The following is an 18828-nucleotide window of genomic DNA, read 5'->3' on the forward strand; positions in this document are numbered from 1 at the left end:
TGTCAATTTTTGTAACACAAAAATTAGACAATTAACTCGGTAATATATTGTGAATAAGAGTCAAACAATTAGAAATCAAGACATGACAAAAATACGTATAATAGTCTTATGTAAATCAAATAACCTATTTAATAAAAGCAAGCCGATATTAAGTAAAGGTTACGATATAGGAAAAATTACAGTAATCAATAGAAATATTTTATAATCGTGTCTCCTAATTATAGGATATTTAGCACATTGAACTTAAACATGTCAAATATCTTGAGAATTTTTTCAATTATCAGAAAACTTTTAATTTTTAAACATATTTATTTATTTAAATATTATGACATACAAAGAATATAGACAAATATTCATAATACATTGATGTAATACAAATAAAACGTAGTAAGAGTTCATTGAACCGGAATTAGAGAGGTCATGCATCGATGAGTTAAGGGTTGCCAAATAGAAGTCTCACTTTTTAAAAGGTAATGCAACGATGAGCTGAGGATTGCCCAATGAAAATCTCATAAATCACCCTTCGGTTTTTATATATTACTATAGATTTTAAATTACGATTTTGATCAATTTAAAACAGCCATATATATATTGTATAATAAAATTGACATGAAATACTGGAACACGTATTACCCCATGTAACGTAGGGGCCCCATGCTTAATATTATTATATGATATAACGTCTATTCCATGCTTATTATGTACCCTCATCGGCTTTAGATACAGTCATATGAGTGACGTACTTGAAGACCGATCGGAGTTTCTACACGCAGAGGGATATATGTCTAAAATTTATGTTCTCAAATTAACGGAGAAAATTCATAAGAACGTTGATTCTCTCCATACCTCTTTCAGACATTTGCTCTTCATACTGATGATGGGTGTGGGTCTAATGGTCCCAATGAAATTCAACAGTTATGCCCATTTCTTGGATGAACATAGATATTGCGTATGCCTTCGGCCCCACAGAGAGTCCAAAGGTGCCCTATATAATTTTTTTTTTAAAATAAATAGAGACTCATGGATTTAATTAGAAAAAAGGAAAGAGAAAAAACTAAAATCTCTTGATTCGAAGTCGAGGTTTGAAAGTAAATCCCCTTTTTCAAGGATGCTCTTAGCTGTGCATTTCAAACATAAATCATGATCCGGGATATATATATATATATATATATATTTATTTATTTGAATCCTTACTACAAAATAGTCATTTTCTTTAACATTCTGAAGAAGAGAATTAATAGAAACGCACACCCATCATATTAGATTTGTAAAAGTATATGAAATGGAGTCGGTTTCAGCTTGTTTTGGAATTTTGCATGCCTTAGCATCACAACCCCCTTCCCATGCGCATCCCCATCCTCTTCTTTTATCCCTAGTACTAAACTCTAGAAAGACCTCTCCAATTCTGATATATAAATATATACAAAATTTTGATAATTCCTTTTTTTTTTCCTTTTTTTTTTAAAAATCTCCTTTCTCTCTCTCTCTTTTATTTTATTTTATTTTATTTTTTGACTTTAGGAGACAATATATACATACATACATACATACATACATATATATATCTATATAAAGATCCTTCTGCATGTTCAGAAATAAAATTAACCAAATCAATACGATGCCTGCCCTTCGTTAATGCTTATAATTAATTTGGATAAGATTTTTCTCAAATTATGTCTTACGTACACTTAACATATCGGACAGTCACCTAGTCGCAGCCAAGGTGATGAAAAAGGAGCTTCTTATTGCATGTTGGATCGTCTAAAACTACTTAATTAAGAATCACTTTTAGCATCTCGATCATTACTCCAATTCGTGAAGTTTCTCAGTAATTTGAAAAATAAAAAAGAGAGAGGTATATATCCAATTCATAATGTGCAACTTAATTGGAAGGAACAGAAGATTTTCCAATCAGAATTTTCAAAGTTCTTCTCAAAGCAACATAAGGTGTAATATATGGATCGAAAAAAAAAAACTACTAGTAACTGAGAATCCACTGTACGAGAATTCCATTCCATTCGATCGATTCAAGATTTCATGTTTAATTCTTAATCACTAATAGGGAGTTAGTGATAGATTTTTTGTGGAAGCTCGTAAGGCGTATATAGTCAACTTGCAAAATAATCGTTCAATTTAAGAAATAATATTAAATTTAACTAATTCATAAATCTAGTATTTCCTTCCATTTTTATTATAATTTTTACCGTAGACTTGAAACAGAAAACAGTTTTCGTTAGGGCTGCGGCCCCCTAATTCACCAAAATAAGAGTTTTCCGAGAAACTCGTACGATTGCAAATTGGCAGGTCAATAGGGTTAATGGCCCGACCGGACTTGTCGGTTCTGTCCAAGTTTTTAAGCTAACTGTGTCCATTACATATCCGGCTAAGCCAAGATCATAGGTCCTATTGTTCAACTGGTCGGACCAGAAGATTCTATTCATTATATGCTTTCGTAATTAAATTCAAGCACACAGAAGATTTTCCCAATCAGAGTTTTCAATCACCTTGTCAATCAGAAGATTTTAGATCCACTTGGCATTATCTGTCCCAGAGTAATTGGATTTCAAGATTACGGTCGATTAGATCGGACTCACAAAAATATCATATCTTGCCTTAAATTTTCTGTCTCTTATCTTGTGATTAATCCTCACAACATTTAGAAGGAAATATATATACACGTTATTGAAAATTGGGAAACTAAATAAAAGAAAAACCTCATATATCTGACATGCATTATTTCATAGTTATTCACTTCTTGCCGCAAAATATGATCATCTATTTTGTGAAATCCAAGAGTAATCTGGCTAGAACTTAATATTTGTTTCAAAAGTTTGGGTCTTGACATACTGCACCATGTCGACCGGTGAAATTTTTTAACAGCCGTAGACCAAAAAGGGTTTAGTTATCAACTGGGATAACTTGTAATATATATATATATATATATATATGTGAGACTGTAATTTCTTTCCCAAAAAAGAAAATGAGGGATCTGTCTGGAGATTTTTAGTCATTTATTTATTTATTTTTACCATTTGATGTTGAAGATAGACACGGAGCAAAATTGAAGGGAAAAAAAGAGAAAAAAAATGAAAAGAAAGAAAAGAAAGAAAAGAAAGAAAAGACCAAGAGATCACATGTGTGAGCATTCTGGTTTTTCTATCCAATTTATAAGGCTATGGAGTTTCCATGTCCCATTTGCATACAAAAGATAATGTATTTGTCATTATGTGTGCTGTGAATTAGCTCTTCCATGTAGACAGATAATATGCAGAAGGGCCATGATGTACTTTGTCCTCTACGTGTGTACAAATTGATTATATATACTTTTCAAAAGTCAAAACTTTAATTCCATGTCTTCAATCATTGTTTCACATAAATTAGATTTGCGAACCATAATTGTTGCTAAAAGCAAATTGGTGTTCTTAAAATGCTTATTAAGGTTCATCTTTCGTATCGGAATTAATAAAAAACATGCCACTAATCAGAATATGGTCTTAATTTTATCAGAATTTTTGTTAAAAAATTGTATGATTTATTTCTTCTTAGTGCGATCAAAGATCAAAACCAATAATTAAGTTTTGCGGTGACATTGATGCTCTATTTATGATGTCCACAAAATAATCTGTTGTCTTCAACGTTATCGAAAAGCAAGTCCCTATATATAAACAGTAATTTGCGACATATTGATTTTGCTTTTGCTTGGCATAGATCTCTGTTCATGATCGACCCATTGCCCAAACAAAAATTTAGAAGCTGGAACATAATAAGCCAATGCCTAAATTTTAGGGAATAATTCTTTATGTCATATTAAGATTTATTTTAAAAAAAATTAGCCACTCAAGTTCGTTCATATGTAAGATATTTTTTTTTTCAATGTTTGAAACTTCCTCGTGAATTAAATTTCCAACTGTCTGATCCGAATTGGTGTCAGCGGTGGGAATATTATGGGATATGTTCGAAAAAATCTCGCAATAAGAGCAACAACTCCCCAAGGAAAATCTGCCAAAAATGCAAAAAAAAAAAAAAAGGCTCCGCCATCTGGCAATTTGTTCTCACACAAAAATAAAAAAATGAAGGAAAAAAGACAATATATTCATGTAAATTTATTTCTTATCCTGAAATTATGCGTTGAGTATATCTAAAGCCTATTCGTTTAATCCGAAGATCTGCAAAAATTTTCAAATTTCAATTTTTTTTTATTCTCTATCTTTTTTTTTTCAAATGTCTTGCACAATCAAGTAAGGATTCATTTGATTATGGAAATAAGTCTATTGAGGAAGCCAAAATAAATTTCGAGTTGACTTAAAAAATTATCTTTTAGAACATACCACACTGCAGCATATATGTATGTATATATATATAAATGTACATATATATGAACTAAAAACACATCAGAAATCGAGAGTGGGAAATAAAATGGATTAATTGCGCCATATAGCCTAACATTTAAAGGAATTCTTAGTTCTAATCCAAACTTAATTTTTTACCTGAAATATCCTAATGTTGACATGTTAATTTCACATTTATCCCGATGCTAATTTCTCGTCCAAAATTGACGGAATTGCACACGTGATACGTCAATTTCACATCTATCTCGATACTTGTTACAAAATTAACGTGTCACGTATGCAATTCCGTCAATTTTGGACGAGAAATTAGCGTCGAGATATATGTGAAACCAACACGTCAACATTGGGACATATCAGGTAAAAAATCAAACTCGGACTAAAACTAAGAATTCCTTCAAACGTTAGGCTATATAGCGCAATTATCCGAAATAAAATTGATTCAAAAAATGCTTGATCCAAAAAAATAAATTGATTAAAAAAATCTTACGAAAACGTATAGGTCCCCAACTTTAGAAAGGGTCCCAATTTATAATGTTTGCGAACACCAGCAGTTATGTACATGCCCAATTTGGCAAAAGAGAACAAAAAAGAAACAAAAGGTTTCAAAATAATCGAATTGATCGTTTCAGAACAGATCCAAGAACCGCCTCCCAAATCACAATATTGGCAGTTCCTAGATACTCGTGAAAACATATAATAGAGAAAGAGGCAGTCCACGTCAGCCCTAGAGAATCTAGTGCGTCCAATAAGATCTCGCCACGTCGTCGGATAAGAGAACTTTTCCCCAAGATGTTCTTCTTGGTTACCAAAAGGGCAGGTGTAATGCTTCAGACTCATGCAGGTGGTATGGCATGTACATCGGGGGGGGCATATTCTTTGCAAATTTGGATCTATCCTTTGCATGAATATCTTTGTAATTTATCACAACAATTGATATTGTAAATATCTTGTATTTTATTACGGCAATAATATTTTCTTACACGTACAGGATTTGCCCAACTTAATCATTAGCACAATAATATATGCTTTTAACTTGTTAAAAGAAATAATAAAACTTTTGGGTTCAAATTTCAGTTTAGACGGACTACACCTATATGTATATACATATATATATATATATACACGTGCTGTTCAATAGATTATCTAAAGTAAGATCCATGACATAACTTTGAGTACATCATTTAAAAATGATGGTATCATTAATTCTAAATAAATAACTATTGATCGATAGATTGCTTAAATCTCGTCTGAATAACGTAGAGTATTTTTTTTATGACATCTAAATTACATAGACTTGAGTAATTAATTGAAATTTATTTCTTCTTTGCTTATCAGGCTCATGGGCCTCCTGCATAAGTGAAGAAAAAATTACCAAGACTTATTACTCGTGTGCAAAAATTTTGAGCTGTTACTTTCCTTAAAAAAATAATGCACATAATCTGTAAATTATAAAAAATATTTTTCATTTTTTTAGTCATAAGAGAGACTTATAGCTAATATAATAGCAATGAGAATTAAATAAAGTGGTGCGAATATCCCACAAACAAGGATTATATCCAGAACCTCGATTTCGAGTCGGCGATTTGTACCATTTGCATCAAACATCCTTCCTTAATTTTCCCTCATTTTTGTGATTGTACCGCATGATTCTCATAGCTTTTCAGGCCTTCACTAGGTTTAGAAAAGAAGAGAGGACTTTCTAATACGTCTAGGAAAAGGAGCTGTAAACTAAAATTGTAAGAGTGAAAATTTTAAATCACCACCTCCATGACAATATAATGAGAAAGACCAAAGAAGATCCCCCGCAGATTAACTAGAATTCGGCCATGCTCGTGGCCATTACCCATTTCCTTGTAATTTATTGATAAAACCTACACAATGAAAATACACGACGAGGCAACAGATCGTTTAGGATAAAAGTTAAAAATCCAATTTTTGTGGTCTATAGACTCTTTACTGTAAATGAGTGAGAAAAGAATTATTGAACTAATCGCTAAAGGACATGGTCAAGAAGGGAAAAAAAAATCCAACTTTTTTTGAAAACAAAACAGTGGTCATCGATCACAAGGAACAGCTGACGATATTAGTCCTTGTCCTTTCGTTTGTTGTTTCATCATTCAATCTCTTCTCTGTCTCTCCACTCATTTCATGCATTGCCATTTGCTCGTCAGGCTCCCTGGCTCACATTTTGAACACATAAAACCATATTTGTGAATTATTATTGCGTTCCGTGTGATTTTTCCACCCACTGCTGGTTTTTTTTCCCTTTTTCTTTTTACCATCTTCTACTCTCATTTCAAAATATTTTTTGTCTGTACTATAATATTCGAAAGCGCGATAGATTCTCTCACTAAATCAGTTTGAATTGGGCCGGCTAACTAAGAGATAAAACTCTACTAGTTAAAGATTTTTTCCATTCACAATACTCGCATCCAATACTCTGCTTCAGGGAAATAAATATCGAACTGCTTGACTCAATCCTTATTGTTCTGTTTGAAAATATATTGAGGTAAATTAACCTCTCAAAATTATGTTGACACAAATTACCCGTTCGTCTTCCCAATCTTCATGTAGTTGGTAGTCTATCAAAGCCTATGTAAAAACTCAAAATCAGAAGACTCATCTTAAGATGAAAGAGCATCCCAAGCAACATTATCAAAGCACGGGACATCCACCGACTCAACTTTCCCACGTATCCTACTAGTTTCACTAGCTCGGACTTAATACCAACCATTAGATTTTTCCGAATACCGGTTCTCATCTAAATATTTCGACATTTGTGATTGACTGAACAAACGCCTCTGCGGCGGCCTTCGCATATAAATTCAGAAGGCGCAGGTACTTGCAACGGATCCTTCCCCTCCCCCCAATCCACTCCTCCTCGTGAGCCCTCTGCTCTCTGGCAGAACCCTTACACTTGAACAGTGGAGGACTCTGAGTTCTTGGATTCTCTGATTGGATAGCTTCCGTTTTGCTGAAACATTTCTCCAATTCTTGGTTTTGTGTTCCCATTTGTTCCTCCTTCTTCTTTCTCAGAATGTCAGCACAAAGATACTAAAAACACCCTAAAACATCCCTTGTACTTGCAGTACCAACAGCTTCCTTAAACCTCTGAAGTTACATAACTTCTAATCAATTCCAAAGCAAAAGGCTTTTACCCTTTTTCCCTATAAATTGTTTGGTCAGAAACTATTTTTTTTCTTTGAAGAGCTCGGGTCTCCTTTTAGCTTCCTCTTCACAAGCCAGGTAGTTTTGCGGAAACGTCAAATTTGTCGAAGTTTCGGTCACTCATGGTGATATCGGAGTTCGAATCCAGTTCCCCCGCGTCTGCCTCCTCTGTTTCTTGATACCATATCGCTTTCATCACCAGTCAATAGATGTCTCCGTGCTCAAGCGGGGGCGGCAGAGCATAAGGGCTTGAGCTCGGAATCATGAAGTCCTCTTCCACATCCACCTGGACCTCGAACAACTCATCTTCTCCATCCTCCACGCTCTCCGAGTCGAGCAACTCTCCTGTCTTCGTCTGTACCCGGAAGCCCAGAACCCAGAGGAAGAGGCCCAACCAGAAGTACAACGAGGCTGCCGCCCTCCTCTCGACGGCTTACCCCAACATTTTCTCTTCCGAGAATCTCTGGAGCCCGCCGAAGTTGTCCTCCAACCAAGAGGATATTTTCTTTGATGAATCTTCGGAACCGCTTCTGCCCTTTCAGGTCGGCGACAAATCCGAGTTCCTGCTCCACCACGACCCCATTCAGGAAAACGAAAGGCCCAGTTCCCAAACCGAGCCAAAGCCGTCGCCTTTAAGTGAAAAGCCATGCCAGAGTCACGGAGAGATAGAAATCCAGTCAAACCCGATGGAGCTTTTCCAAGGACATCAGGAAGATTTTGATGCCGAGTCGATCCTTGATGAAGAAATAGAAGAGGGAATTATCGATACTATCATGGGGGATTTACGCGTCGACGGTGCTAACGATTTTATAGGCGAGCCTAATTCAATGGGTTTAGGGTCTGATATTGGCGGGGAATTCAACTTTGGGTTTGGTAGGGGTATGGAGGCGAATGCTATGCGGAACGTGAATGGAATGAACAATTGGTGGGATTTTCCTTTCCCCACTGTGGATGTCTTTGAAATCTCTCCCAGATTCAGCAAGTCTGCATTACCCAATTCAGCGAATAAGAAGAAGAAGAAGAAGAATGCCGTAAAGCCCACGAAGCCGAAGCCAAAAGAGGAACCAAAGAGTGCCTCTGAATCGGTTGAAGCAAATCCAAACACTTCCGAGCCTCCGGACACTTTGGAGCCTAACCCCAAACAGAAGCTCGAGCTGCTCCTAAAACTGAACTATGATGGAATTCTTAGAGAATGGTCTGGTCAGGGATCGCCATTTTCGGACGAGAGTATGGGCTTGGAGATGCAAGGAGTCGATGTTCCAGTAAGTTTCCCTGTTCTTCTCTATCTTCTAGTACAAAATGTTAATAAACAGAGTATTGCTGATGCTTTTGGAAGAAGTTAGTTTAGGTCGTTAAGCATGGCCCGTGAATAAACGCCGCCGGATCTTTTTTATTTTCCTAATTTGTTTATCTATCATTTCTTTGAAAAATTGGTCTGATTCAAATGGTTTGATTTATATATAATTACTCAAGTTAACAAATAAGGCACAAGAACATAATTTCCTCTTTCTAATTTCTTTCTTTTCTCGACAAAAACATTTACAAAGCTACAAAGACAAGGTTCCAAATAACTTCAGCTTTTTCATTGTGAAATATGTTTTCTTTTCACAAAATAAAATACTTAATCAATTTATTATAATATTTCCATGCCTGACGTAGTTTTATCTGAGCGTATTACCTGAACTAGTTTTATCTGAGCGTATTATGCCGTATATAATAGATCAAAATACTCGCATTACTATGGTTTTTCTCATTTTGCATTATGGTTATCAGACTAGGTTGGCCCAAATCGATCTGTTCCCGGAAGCTGGAGCATTGAGGGAAGCAAGTGTGCAACGGTACAAGGAGAAGCGTCGTACGCGTCTCTTCTCCAAGAAGATCAGATACGAGGTCAGAAAAGTGAATGCCGATCAGCGACCTCGAATGAAGGTACGGTTTAACATTCCATAAATTAGATGGAATTTAAGGGGGGAAAAAGAAAGAAATTGAGAACATCATTCTTCATTAATTTCCATATTGTTCGGCCCCCTAGTTCACCCAAAAGAAAAAGTTCTCATACTGCAGGTATTACTTGCTGCAGGGCCGATTTGTGAGACAACAAAATTCAAGCTCGAATAGGAAGAGATGAAGATATTCGGGATCGATCACCCAGTAGAATTGCTACATTTTGCATCCTTTTTGACATCTTATAACCCTCTTTTTGTGTTTTTCTTTCTCTTTTTTCCCCTGAATTTTGTTTATGGAGGGGAGGCTGACAAACAATGATGGACGCAGAGTATTACCATAATTTGCGAATTCTTGCAAACATTGAGTCTTGAAATTGCTTTATGTTGCTTATGACATTTGACATTATGAAGCCTTGTGTTAACGGTTTTATGAGTTCAATACAACTATGTGACAATCAAAAGAGGGTTTAGCGCAGTGGCATATGTCCTCGCTTGTTGACTTAGAGGTCATAAGTTCGATACCTAATCGGACCATCTGTTCCCCTTTATTTGTTATTTATTATTTCTCTTTCACTGTATTGGACCTTGGGCTTGTCTAGTACATTTTTCTTTCTTGCTGCAAAAGGAACCTATATGTTCCAAAGTAGTCACCACCGTAACAAGTCCACAATTTTAGAACAATGGGACGATCTGACTCAAAGAGTTACTTGAGGTTTTTGTATGAAACATAATCATAATATATCATCTCATCCTTGAGTTAAACTTCGCTTGCAATTAGCGGCCTGTGGAAGCAAGAGGAAAGGGAGGCCACACCTTCAATTCACATTGCGTTACACTAGCATTCTAAAGATCATCTTGAACATCACGATCACAACGTGTGTTACAGGAGCAGTAAGTGTTGGGACGATTTCTCTCTTATATGGAGAATGGTGATGGTAGGTGTTGAAGGCAGTCCCACATGAAAAAGTTGAGAGGAAATTCATAGGTTTATAAGAGATAATGGTCTAGCAACCCATGGGCTTAAGCTTTTGAGTTGCGGATGGGCTCGAGTCCGAAGTAGGCATGTGGATTTTTCATAACAAGTGGTATCAAAGCCTAAAATAACGATCCAGAGGAAGTGCACATGCTATGCGTGGAAACCCACACCATACCAAGGCTCGAGTGTGGAACTCGTGGCTAGTGAAGGTCTTAACAATTGGTATCCAAGTCTGGAAGTGGAATCCCGGCTCGAAGTCCTCCACATACTCGAGAAATGGGGAGAATTGTTGGGACGATTTCTCTCTTATATGGAGAATGGTGATGGTAGATGTTGGAGACAGTCCCACATAGAAAAGTTGAGAGGAAATCCATAGGTTTATAAGAAATAATGGTTTAGTAACCCATAGGCTTAAGCTTTTGAGCTGTGGATGAGCCCGAGTCCGAAGTAAGCCTGTGAATTTTTCATAACAGTAAGCAGTGGTCTTATAAGTTTTCTCATTTATGAAAAAGAGTCAAACAAGTTTTAGTTTGGCCAAATCAATCCCAAAACGGTCTACTCCATTATACACTTTTAGTTTAAATTGTTACTGAGTGTTAACAAGTGATAATCTGGACATTAACAGAAATTTTTTCTTTCAGTTGTAAATAAAATGGGAATTTCTTCTTTCAGCTACAGAGCCATGGGTTTGCCCAACCTAGGGTTCGCAATAGCTAGGCTAGGTCTTGCGATCCCCATACAGCTCAACCTAGCTAGGTTCGGGAGTCAACTCAAGGTTTTCGAGATCGATTGAAGGCTCGCGAGGATGAGCCCTCTTAGGGGCCAAATCTCACCATTGAGGTTATACCTAGCCACCTCATGGTCATATCTGGCTTCTGCACTTTTAGAACAGCAGGAGAAGTTGCTGCTTTTCATCGGAGGTTGAGTGGCGATGTTTATATTCCTATTTATATTATCACTTTCTGTTATAGCATCTCTAATAGTGCAAAGTTGACCTCACATAAAAGGACTGCCTTCCCTAAAGGATCAAATCTTACCTTGAGGCAAAGGATGAATTCAATTGTTATGGGTTCTCCCCTGCCCTGGGTTCAATGTCGAATCAAAGGGAAACAAGGCCTGCTCATTGGTTGGCTTGAATAGCTTGTCCAATGCCAAATCTGCGAAGAAATTTGCCAATATCTTACCTTCAGGCAAAGTATGAAATGTGGAAGAGCCTTCAGCTGCCAGGAATGTGGGAGAGCCCTCAGTAAAATGCGGAATCGAGGTAGCAGCGTACCGTGTCATAAGCAACTTATGTTAGTAGTCTCGGACAACATTTTGGCTGCTTCCACAGCAGTATTAATACCCTTTGCTGTAAGAGAAATAAGATAGGAATGAAATCTTATGACATTAAACTATTTGCAAATCAATAGTGTTTCAACCTTAAAATAGTGATTAATTTGTTTCCAAGGTCACTAAAATCTTATGACGTTAACTGTATGAACCAGCCGCACAACAGTGATGTGCTCGATCAGAACCTAGGACATTGCACCCATATTGAAAACTTAATTATGATCGTTATTTCCACCACCAGAATACTCACTTTTTCCAATGGGATTTTCCAACGGAACGGACCCGTCAAAAAGATTCCGTCGGAAAATTCTCTCGATGGAATATTTCCGTCGAAATTTTCTGACGGTCAGTCATCGGAAATCCTGTCGCAAAACAAAAAAAAACGATAATTTTTGACTGAGCTACCTTTTTGACCGCGGTAGCTACCTCTCTTCTTCTTCTTCTTCTTCTTTTCTCATCTGCGAACCGAACCATCCCATCTACGCGCCCCTGTTACTTGCGTCGAGGGCTCCAGCGCGCCCTCCCGCCTTGGGCAGCAAGTTGGTAGCTCCCCACACCCGTGACCTTGCATGCCCAGCTAGGTAGCTAGCTAGAGTTTTGGAGGGTCGTTTGCAGCCACCGTCACTGCCGTCGATCTGCCTTCTCTCCCTGGCATTGAGCCCGGCCCCCGGATCTGCCCTTGACGCGCCTCCTATAGGTTTGGTGGTTGCATATCACTTTGTATTTTATTATTTTAATTTATAATAGTTAAATTTCAAAATTTTAAAATAATTTTCTGATTTTATAAATTTATGAAAATTAATAGCAAATATTGTAATTAAATAAAATATGTGCAATTGAGTTTAGAAATTAGAATGTAATTGTAATCTATTTTATGAAAATGAAATTCTTACATAAAAATGTAATTGGATCAATGTAAGGACTTGGCGAACGAGCTCTTGCCGCGGGAGAGGAAAGCATTATAATTTATTTGTTCAAATTAAATTCTTCCATAAGTTATTAATTAAGTTTGTGAAAATTAGGTTAAGTAAATAAAATTTTGATGATGAATTATTGAATTAATTTCACAAAAAAATTAAAATTATAATATATGATGAAAATTAGAAATAATTAATTTAATTGCTAATCTATTTAATTTTTGAAAATTATAAGTTTATTTGATGAAAATTAGAATGTATATGTATACACACATGTGAAATTGCTTAATTATAACATTTTATGTTGAATAGGTTCATGGATTGTCTAAAGGAGTCCGACGCCCTTACACTTTTCTCTAAGCCACATTGAAGGTACACTTGAATAATTACGTTTACATATATAACTAATGTTAATCTATTGTTCAAACTTTAATGTTTAGTTAAATTGATTGTATATGACTCTAGGCTAGTCGCCATTTTCGAATTGTGGACAAGGAAGATGGGATTTGGGGAAGTGGTTGAGCCTTCCCATTATGGATTTGGTTATGTTCGTATTGTTTGTTGTGGCGTAATAAGAAGATGTCAATATTAGTTATCATTTGTGCTTATGTGATTGATTGATTATAAACTGATATGTCGGCCACTGTTTGTATATGTACTTGTTAGATGAATATCCCTCCACATTGGGATGGATATATAATAGGAATAATCTGAATATTGAGGAATTAGGCAAGAGTACATTGATGAGGTGAAGATATTCTTGGAGCACACTTCTAGTTTGCCGAATTTGCGTAAAAAGTATCTGATATTGACCTCCCTTAGCTTGTAACCGGAAAAAAAAAACTATCTTATATCAGAGGTAGAGTCAGAGTTCGTCCAATGCTTTGTAACAGGTCACAGTATTTGTGTCCAGTTCATAACGCTCTGATTGTCAGGGAGATTCGTGATTTACTAGTTCAATGTGATTGGGAGGTCCCGGAGAGGCGCACTTATGATGAGGGGAAGCATCTGGACGTTCAATGGTTGCTCGAGATGCTTCTACTCTTTCCTCTCGTCGATCGGCCTTCATGTTCTTGAGTCTATGATCCTTCTGGCTTCGGTCTTTCACTGTGAAGACACATTATGGGCCTCCATACCCACCTTTGTATTTGCTTAATTTCATTTTTCACTCAGGCGGTTGTACTACCTTACAAATTAAGGCAATGGGGAAAAAAAAACACTTCAAATTATTTTTATTCAATCATGTGGATGATCCATATAACCAGCTAAGGAGAGCGGATCGGTAAGTAATAGAGAAACCTATGCAACCTACAAAATATTTATTAGCTCATTCTCAAGTCGAAATCTGCCTGAACTCCGAAGCAGCTGACTAAAAGATCGGAGGGCAATAGCATGCATGGATTGTTCAGGGTTTGGAAGTGAACCAAACAGGAGCGCCATGGAACTTCATAACATCGGAAAGAAGCTCCTTGGATTCTTCAGGGAAAGGGAAGGGCCCCAGGCAACCCTTCTCCACATCAAAGACTCCCATGTCGGGCGGGACTATAGCGTTCTTGTTGCTGTCATTGTTGTTGTTCTCAGTGATCTCTGGTTCATCCATGTAGTAGATACAGTTAGGCTCGAGCCTGCCTGTAGCTAGGAGTCGAAGACTTGACCCAGCAATGCAGAATGCTGAATTGCGCCCTAAGAACATCACGTTGTTCTGGAGCTTGCGAACCCTTCTCCAACTGATCTCACCTTGCCGGTTTGTTGTTGAGTACAAACCCTCGAACACTTTAAATCCAACAGTCATGATTGTCCCCTCCCCACGCATCACCCTGTAGCGCATGACAAGCCAGGGATTACCTCCACCTGATCGTTCCACAATGTATGCGGTGCTATATCTAGTAAAGATCATGGGAGGCTCTCCCCTGAGCTGACCATCATAGGACACAATTCTCAGGCTTATCCTGCTTCTCTTTACTGTGCCAAAGGTAGCCGAAGCAATAGAGAAGCCCTTCTCCAACCAATAGATCTTGCCGTTGAGACAAGCAATGTCAAGAACAAGACCAAGATTATAGAGAAGGCTGCAGCCTCCTGTCCCATCAGATGCAACCTCCAATAACATGAGTTTTGAGGCATCCGCTAATGATGATAACGGCTTTTGAAACAAGATGGCAACAACATAGTCACTGTGACCATTGGAGGGATCAGCAGATAATATTCCCTTGATGGGGTGAAATCCATCTAATTCGTTTCCAGGAATAACTTTAAAAGAAAGCTCCAGGACGATGGTGGATTGCGGGTTGAGCATTACAATCTGTTCGTGGGCATTAGGGTTGTAAGTTATCAACCAGCCAAACGAGGATCCGATCACTGTGCTATGGGCGAACTCGTTGGGCCACCATGGCCACTTGAAGCCACTGCTTCTTGTCGTCATCACTGTTCTGGTGACGAGGGAGTAGACATTATTGCCAACTAATAGCATCGGGTAATGATCCGGGAGACTCCTGTACTTGGCCCTCTTCAGGGGCCAGAGGCTATATGCAAGGCATCCCCAAATCGTGCACACAAGCAGAAGCTAAGGTAGTCCATGGGACAGTCTAATAAATCGAGTATAGCAGCGAGAACTAGCTCTGGAAGGGATGTCCAGTCCCTGCCTGAAGACACCGGAATGAGATTCTTCTCGGATACGTTTTGCATCCTTTCGTTAATTTTAGCCTTTTTGGCTTCAGGCCATATTTCTTTTCCACTACTCCTTTGGATACTTCGACGTTTCTCTCCTGCCAGTGCTCGTGCTTGATATCTGTAACAAGGAACTGCCATTGGATCGATAACACTCTTGCCTCAGGTTGCTCGACTCTCACAGATCAGTTATAAAGCCACAATTTTGCTCGTGTAAACATTTATATAGTATATACATATATATACACTTATATAAATAAACTACTGACCGAGATTTATTAAAATCAGATTTCATTATCTTCTAATGATCTCTGTGATTTCAATATTCTGACTGAATTTGAAGGGAATTATCGTAGTTTCAATTCTAATTATTTTAAATAGTCAAGAAAGAAAATAAGATCTGATTATTTTTATTGCTAAATTTCAAATTGTAATCTCAATATGAGAGTTTTTTTTGGCACAATCTCATTAAGTTTTTTTTTTCCAAATTTCAAATTAATCCACTGTATGTTATAAGGTCGGGAGGTGCGCAGGTATTTGATGTACTTGATGTTGTAGGTAGGTTATCTATGTCGTACTGGACTAAAATGAATCTGGATAGAAATGAGCTAAAAGTTTTTATTTTTATTTGACAAATTGAATGAATCGAACTTGCATGAGAATTAAACCAAATCGAATGGAAATATTTTGATTTAGTTCGGTTTAAATTGAATTTTGGATTAGCATTTCACTGACATTGCAGAAAAATTAAGAAAAGAAAGACAATGATCACAATTTCCTCTTGAAAAAAGGACAATGTTTGCTATAGGTCGGATACAATAATGTATGAAGATATATATGTATCTGATTTTTTTTTTTTTGGCTAGAAACGATATAACTGATATTGAAGAACAAAGGATGGTCCGTATTACATCTCCCCTTCCCAAACAAGAACATCCGGGGGAATGGAAAAGATGGCAATAGTGTTACAAAAGGAGGCCCATCGGGCAATATTATGGGCAATAAAGTTTTCGGCCCCAGGAGAATACAAAGCAGACCAAGAAGAAAATAGAGCCAAGTCCTGCAGCATTACAGAGATAAGGGAAGAACAAGCAGGATGTTGGAAGAGGCCAGGGGAAAGAAGTCCATTGACGGTACCTTTGGAATCTCCAATCAAAAGCAGATACTGAACACCGAGAGACAAGGCACAACGAATAGCAAAAATGAGCAGCTTCCGCTTCCCCAATAGAGGGGTCAATGGAGTCCAATGGAGAGGCCTAAGCAAAGAGAAGGTTACCTCTTTGATCGCAGCAAATAGCTGAAGTACAGGAGCGAGAGGACTGAACAGCAACATCGAAGTAGAAAAGCCAGATTCGAAGAACAAAGCTTGTTGGATAAACCTGCAGAAATTCTCTTGTGCAGAAATTCCCCTCAAGTCGGTCAAAAGGCTTTTTCCATATCGTGATTTTGAATGCAACAAAATGTTCATTGCCTTTGTGATGCTTCAAAAAGTGCATGATTTCATGAGCAATAATGGAGTTTTCAGAAATATTTTTCTGAGAAACAAAGGCCGACTGAAGGGGGGAGATGATGCTAGGGACAAGTGGTTTGAGTCTGTTTACAAGGATTTTGGAAATGATTTTATAAAACATGTTGCACAGACTAATAGGCCTATAGTTAGGAACAGTGGCTGAGCAATCTCCTTTTGGAATAAGAGCAATATGAGTATGCTTAAAGTATTTTAAGATGAATTTACCTCCGAAGAAGCTCCGAACCGCTGTGATTGTGTCCTCCTCGATGGTCTTCCAAAACCTCCCACGGAGAATACAGCTTTTTCGATTTCGAGATTGGTGGGAATGGTGGAGATGTTGGAACTGTCAATGTGGGAAAGGATGGGTGGAAACAGGCTGTGGAAGCGTTAATGGATGGAAGTGAAGAGATTGGTGAAATGGCTGTTAAAACAGGCTGCTATAGTGGGGATATCTGAAGTCCAAAAGTTGCCAGGGGTTTTGAGAAATTTTATGGCATTGTGTCTTCTCTTAATGATATTGGGTGGACACATGGAAAAATTTATGTTGAGGTCGGAGCGAGTAAGCCATGTCTGGCGAGATTTCTGCCTTCAAAGCAATTCCTCCCTTTTTTGCAGTACATGCAGATTTTGCTCCAAGGTATTAGCTCTTGACAGATTAAAGGCAGTAGGGGGAGAGTCTTGGAACAGACCAAATTCGCGAGTGAGCTGAGCAAAATTTGGGTTTGGACGTGGCCAAACTGGAATCGTCTATGTTTGTTGTACGATTCTCCCGGTATGTGTTGAGGAGGATTGGGAATGATCCGAGGAAATAGGAGGGATATTTGTGACAGAGGCTCTCGAAAAAAGAATGCGCCAATCTAAGTTGGAGAGAGCTCTGTCCAAGCGTTCCCGAATGGGGTGGCTTTGACCAATTGTGCTTGTTTCCATATCAACCAAAGCATTAACATTAACAAAGAGACCGAGATCGAGATCGAGACCGGAGCTGGAAGAGGTAGGAAATGGGCAACCACCAAACTTGTTATTAAATTTCCATTGGACTTATAAAAGGCTTGGGTCCATTTTCACTTAAAAACTCAAGCTGATAAGTGGTGGTACTTAAGTCTCATATGGATTTTGATTCATCTTTTCTATAAAAGGCTTGGGTCCATTTTCACTTAAAAGCTCAAGCTGATAAGTGGTGGTACTTAAGTCTCATATAAACTAATGGATTTTGATTCATCTTTTCTATGTGGGATTAATATCCTCAACACCCACCTTCACATGCAACGTGTGATCTATTTTTGCCTACACATTGTCACGTGCCCTTAAACACCCGCCCTCAACAATTGACATCGAGCCGGGCTCTTCTTTCGTGCTCGGGCGAGGGGGGGCTAACATGAGGCGCTCTTTTGGCTGCCCTCGATATTGGGTCGGCGTAATGTGAGCCCACGTGGACACGCAGAAACGTAACCCGCTTTGATACCCTGAGAAGTTTGGATGAATCCAACTTGATTTCATTGATGTTTGAGGAACAGATAAATAGGTTGTGAGCTTTTACATGAAAGAGGAAACTAATTATTCCTAAAAGACCGATATCTATGATTGCTATATATGTTACAATATGACTATTATACATGAATGCAATTTAATTTGTCCTTAATAGTCCCCCTCAAGTTGGAGCATGTGGATTATGAATGCCCAACTTGGAAAGAATAAAACGGAAGCGATCTCGACCCAATGCCTTCGTGAAGATATTTGCCAATTGAAGTCACGTGGGCAGATGGTCGGTAGTTACAAGCCCTGTCTTGATGTGTTCACGAACAAAATGACAGTCGATCTCAATGTGTTTTGTCCGCTCGTGAAAAACAGGATTAGCTGCAATGTATAGTGCAGCTTGATTATCACAAAATAAATGAGTCAGTGTAGTCATCTGTACCCCGATAGAAAAGAGAAGACTTCGTAACCAAATGATCTCACTGACTGCTGC

At 37.8% G+C, this 18828-nt stretch overlaps 1 protein-coding gene and 1 pseudogene across 2 annotated transcripts; one reads left to right on the top strand and one right to left on the bottom strand.

The window, feature by feature from the left end:
- The first annotated feature begins 7110 nt into the window (after positions 1-7110).
- LOC116194368 lies at positions 7111-9924 on the top strand (annotated as a pseudogene).
- A 6224-nt stretch (positions 9925-16148) lies between these two features.
- Positions 16149-17731, bottom strand: LOC116197257. 2 transcript variants are annotated; one of them, XR_004155009.1, is made up of 3 exons: positions 17088-17731; positions 16629-16744; positions 16149-16517 (listed from the first exon to the last, which is right to left on the bottom strand). XR_004155009.1 is itself a non-coding variant. In XM_031527340.1 (2 exons), exons 1-2 carry the CDS (start codon positions 16818-16820, stop codon positions 16260-16262), a joined length of 450 nt encoding a protein of 149 aa, XP_031383200.1. In that variant the 5' UTR covers positions 16821-17081; the 3' UTR covers positions 16149-16259. The 2 variants fall into 2 exon arrangements, 1 of the variants encoding a protein (XP_031383200.1); XM_031527340.1 differs by lacking the exon at positions 17088-17731 and having other exon boundaries at positions 16629-17081.
- Positions 17732-18828: the final 1097 nt, after the last annotated feature.

The sequence above is a fragment of the Punica granatum genome, chromosome 2 (genome assembly GCF_007655135.1).
Source record: "Punica granatum isolate Tunisia-2019 chromosome 2, ASM765513v2, whole genome shotgun sequence".
In the NCBI taxonomy this organism is placed as follows: Eukaryota; Viridiplantae; Streptophyta; class Magnoliopsida; order Myrtales; family Lythraceae; genus Punica; species Punica granatum.